Source organism: Spermophilus citellus, assembly GCF_964194105.1.
Source record: "Spermophilus citellus genome assembly, chromosome: 4".
Taxonomy (NCBI): domain Eukaryota; kingdom Metazoa; phylum Chordata; class Mammalia; order Rodentia; family Sciuridae; genus Spermophilus; species Spermophilus citellus.
This window is the reverse complement of record NC_138185.1, coordinates 194,674,319-194,679,540: the sequence shown is the minus strand read 5'-3', so window position 1 is coordinate 194,679,540 and position 5,222 is coordinate 194,674,319. Positions and strand designations below refer to the sequence as shown.

The 5,222-nt window shown below is 39.9% G+C and overlaps 1 protein-coding gene across 1 annotated transcript; it reads right to left on the bottom strand.

Moving 5' to 3' along the window:
* Positions 1–871: 871 nt before the first annotated feature.
* OR4E1 (olfactory receptor family 4 subfamily E member 1) lies at positions 872–1,816 on the bottom strand (the record flags this gene model as incomplete). Its single annotated transcript, XM_081291029.1, has 1 exon — positions 872–1,816. The coding sequence occupies one exon, from the start codon at positions 1,814–1,816 to the stop codon at positions 872–874; it is 945 nt and encodes a 314-aa protein (XP_081147155.1).
* Between the last annotated feature and the right edge of the window lie 3,406 nt (positions 1,817–5,222).

Here is a 5,222-nt window from a genome sequence, read left to right as displayed (position 1 = left end):
TCACTAGATATAGGATGGAGAGACTATATGTATGTTTTGTTTGTTACTATAAACCTAATACCTAGCACAAATTAGGTGCTTGGTAAATATTTGCCAAATGAATAAATAATAAAACATTTCATTGCTCTGATGGCAGGTTTCACTGAAAACTTCTTGAGAGTGTTAGTAATTTCAATGGTTAAAAGTCTTCTTTGTCACCAAAGTCATATGCAGGCTTACTTTGTCTGATTCACCAGTTTTTGCTAAGCTTTTAGGCAAGCATTTAAGTGAAGATGTAGGTAAGGGCTTCCCAGAAATCTGAAGATTTGCTTAAATCTTGGTTATCACTGTAACAGAAAAGCAGGGACAGTCAGCATGGTGTATTGAAAACAGCTTGAGTTGGTGTTGATATACTGGGGTTTAAATCCTGTCTTTGAACCCAAATTCAAAGCTACTCAGCTAGGAAACATTCTCATTTTCTATTTTCATCACACCCTAAACACCATGAAGGAGGGACTATATGTATGTTTTATTTTTGAGTATAAATCTAGTACCTAGCATGAATTAGGTGCTCAGTAAAAATTAGTCAGTGTTTCCTAGCTGGGTGACTTTGGGCAGTCTATTTGCTCTCTTTGAGCTTTAGTTTTGTCATGTACAAATCAACATAATACCTACCTCACAGGGTTGTTGTGAGAATTAAATGCACAGTGCCTAGAACAATTTACAGGAAATGGAAGGTATTACTAATCACCGGTATTGCTGATTGTTAGATATGGGCCAGAGGATAATTTTACAAGTCCTATAGTCTGATAAATATGGTATATAATGCATTCTTTGTCAGACATTTCTTTGACTTGGAGCACCAGGCATTCTGAGGGCTTAGACATTTTCATTATTTTTCTTTCCTCTCCTTCCTCCCCATTATCTTGTTCAAGGCATTCTTCATGTCTTCATTCCTAAGGGTGTAGATGATGGGGTTTAGCAGAGGGGTGACAGCAGTGAAAAACACAGACACCACTTTGTCCTCTGGGAGGCTGGTGGATGGGCGGGAATAGATGAAGATGCAGTGTCCCAGGAACAGTGTGACCACGGTGAGGTGGGCTGCACAGGTGGACAGGGCCTTCCGCCTGCCCTCGGAGATCTGCTGCCGCAGACTCACCAGGATGACCGCATAGGACACCACAAGGACCACAAAACAGACCACAGAGATCAGCCCACTGTTGGAGACGATGAGGATCTCAATGATGTGGGTGTCAGTGCAGGCCAATTTGATCACCTGCGGCACGTCACAGAAGAAGTTGTCAATCTCATCAGGACCACAGTAGGGCAGCTTGATGGTGAGGGAGGTCAGGGATATGGAGTGGATGGTTCCTCCTGCCCAGAGGGCCACAGCCAGCAGCACACATACCTTCCAATTCATCACTGTCATGTACTGCAGGGGTTTACAGATGGCCACATAACGATCATAGGCCATGACGGTGAGGAGGAAGATCTCTGTGCAGGCGAAGAGGTGCAGGAAGAACATCTGGGTCACACAGGCATCAAAGGAGACGAGCTTCTCCTCTGACCAGGTGTCTCTCAGCATCTTGGGCACAGTGACAGTGGAGTGGCAGACATCGATAAAGGACAGATTGCTGAGGAAGAAATACATGGGGGTATGGAGCCGGCGGTCATAGATGATAGTGATGACAATGAGGATGTTCCCGAGGAGAGTCAGGACATAGAAAATGAGAAATATGGAAAACATAGCCATCTGCACCTTCTGATTTACAGATAAACCTCTAAGCCGAAAATATGTCACTAAAGAAGTTTGATTGAGTAGGAAAGCCTCTTCCATTCTCTTTGTTGAACACTCCTGCTGAGAAGTAAAAAAAAAAAAAAAGGTAAATAAAAAAATAAAAAGGTCAGTATAACATTTCATATATGCATTAATCATTTAGTTACTGAATTTCTTGTGTTTATGGTTTCTATCTCCACCTAGAATTTATAGTCAATTGTTTTGTGTTTCCCTCTTTCCCTCCCCCCTTTCCTACCTTCTTTCTGTTTTTAATTAATTAATTATTTTTGGAGCTGGAGATTTGATGCTAGCTTGCGCATGCTAAGCACTAGCTCTACTACTGAGTTACACCTCTAACCCTGTGTTCCTTAAATCATGCTGAATGCATAGTAGGTGCTGAACAGACACTTATGGAATAATAATACAGTGGAGAATCTCGGTTCACTAAGACTCATAAATCCACCTTGAAGAGGGAGATGGAAAGACCAATCATGCTATTCTTCCCTTATTATAGCAAGATCTCAGTACTTAGATTTAGGTTATGGATTTTTGCAAGAGGAGATAGTAGGGTTCTCCTTACCATAAATAAGTAGTTTGTTCAAGGTCCCATAAATCTGACCTCAGACATAATTTCTGGACTACACTTTTCACTAACCCAACATACCTGCTCCCCTGATGTCAGAGACTGTACTTTCTGAGGTGAGGCTTTCGGAGGGCAGCATCATTTCATGAAGCAACTGGATAACTGACAATGTGATTGTGATGCTTTTGAACAATTATTTAGAAGAGGGCGAATCACACTCTGGAAATCTTGGAAAATCCGGAGAGAGCGTAAGGAGGCTTGCTAGTCCTCGAGCCCTCCGCTAAAGTAGGCACTTCCTTCTTAAACTGGAGGTCAAGGTCCAGGCCCACTAGCCTCATTGTCTTGACTAGATTATCTCTAGCTTTTTTCAAATTCTGGTTCTGTTGTCTGTGCTTAGATATCAGGGCTTAGATTTAAGTGATCGATTTTGACTGGAGGAGATGTTAAGGTATCTCTACCCTAAGTAAGTAATTTCTGGTTCACAAGTAAATCAAAACTTGTTATTTTCTTTTAGATTAGGCTATGTACCAGCCTAGTGTCACTATTTTTTAAAATAACATATATGTGTTATACAGAGTCATAGAATATTTAGTTCTTAAAGGGACTTGAGAGTTTCCATAATTTTTAATATTTTTTCCTTTTACAAATAGGGAAAACGAGGCACAGATAGGCCAGGCAACTGGATGTGGGTCTTAAACTTAGGTCTCCTGACTCCTGGTCCAGGCTTTATCCACTCTATCTCTACTTGGATCTGAGATTCTGTGGTGGTTGGCATAACCTGGGAGTTATGTAGAATGTCTTAGTGACCTTCTTCCTCTCCAAGGTGTCCCAAGTCCACTTGAGGGTGTGATCTATGGGAGTTTTGCCCCATCATCCCGCCTTGGTGCACAGCCTTCCAGGAGTGTCTCACCCTTGGAGACTGTTTCTTGTGGTTCCTTGGGCCCCTCCCTCTTATGCTACCTCCTGCCTATCACAGATCAATAAGGTGCTTTGTATCAGCCCTTGAGATCAGGCTCTCTGCCAGACAAATCAATAAACTCACATCGCTCATGGAAAAAAGGCTAGAGAAAGCTTCTTTTCTGCTCCCAGCTCTCTCTTTTTCTCAAGTATTTCCTGTATCTCACCAGGCAGGTCTCCTGCAGTTAATGGCTCCTTTCGCTGTTTATATCAGAGGACAAAATGGTAGTGTCAAAGCAAGGAACTAGCAAGGTAGATCTGTGATATGTTTTTGTTTTGGAGCAGGAGAAGTCTTTCAATTAACACTTAAACATTAAATGGGTCTGATGCTTTGATTAATACTCACTGTAACATCTTAATACAGTTATGGATTAATTTTACTATTTAGAAACTTTTCTTAGAGCATGAATTTAAAGCTTTTTCTCCAAACAACAACAACAACAACAAAAACAAACATACCCCAAACTATTTTAAGTGTTAAAAGATTTACGTGTTTTCCTGGTTTCAAAATTGAAAAGGAGAATCCTGACCAGGAATGGAGCCAGAGGTGTATTTTAAATTCAACATGAGACATTTCTGTTGTACAGGTAGAAATGTGTGTGTGTGGACTGAGAACCAAGTGTGCAATAAAGACTTCTATCTCCTCCTCATAGGAGATGGGTAAGCATTTAAAACTTTTTCTACCATCAGCATTTTTTTTCCTATTTTTTTATGGAACCACAGGAAAAAAAAAAACAGTTTGAAAAATGGAGCTATGTTTGACTGCAGTAGAAATTTGGTGTTAGTTTATGTCAAGAATGTGGTGCACAAACTACATACATTTCAGGAGAAGGGGGGAAATTATTAAGAGCAAAACTAGAATAGAACTAAAATGCTTATAAAACTCACCCTGAGTGGTTTCTGATGCTTTCAGTACTGAAAATGACTCTTGGTATTGACACTACAGGACTAACAAGTCCTGTAGTGTCAATACCAAGAGTATCATCTTCCAGTGGAAATAATAATCTGTATGGAGTTGGACAAGTCAAATAACCTCATTTACCTTGATTTTTCCATAAGGAAGGTGAACTCTCTTGAAGTTCCTTTGGGTCTTGTTCACAGCTGGTGACAAGTCACAGCAGATATACTGGGTGATATTTCCTGGTGAGAGGTACGATTTCAGGATTTTTCAGAGATGAAAAGAATCACACCTTTGTTCCTATGGTCTCATATTTTGCTTTCAGTACATAGAGGCATGTTGCTCTGCAGGAAGATGTTATAGGATTGGTTTCCAGTTGAGGATGTAGTATAGGATTAAAAGACATAATCACCCATTTCTGGAGGCCATGCTAGTTTATCAGGGAGCTTCTAAAACAGAACCTTAACTAGTTATTCAGAAAACCAGTGTTGCTGGAGCATCTTCCTTCCACTTTAGCACACTTGTTAGCTGCCAAGTTTTGTATTGTTGTTTTTAGATGGAATATTCTACCTTAAATTACTGAAAGGGAATCATAGAGAAAGAAGGCAGCTGGGATTGGCAGCTGTAGTGCTGGTGTTTTCTACCTGAATTATATAGGCTTTATGCACATGGAAGCTTTTCAGCCATGACATCAGCTTGCCCTGTTTAGTAGGTAGAAAAGTTAATTCTATAGGGACTGACGTAACAGTCTTTGCAGTCACTAAGAGAATTTAATGAAAATGCAGGACTTAAGCACCTAAATCTTTAGGAGGTACACACACACACACACACACACACACACACACACACACATATACACACACACGATTAAATGAACAGCTATTTAGTGATTATCTATTAAGTGCTAATTATTAGGTGATGTGCTTTCATGTTTTCTTATTTAATTCATATAAAAACAGAAATGAGAGAAGGGTAATGGAGATGATATTTTATTTTTTAAAAAACATTTATTTTTTAGTTGTTGGTTT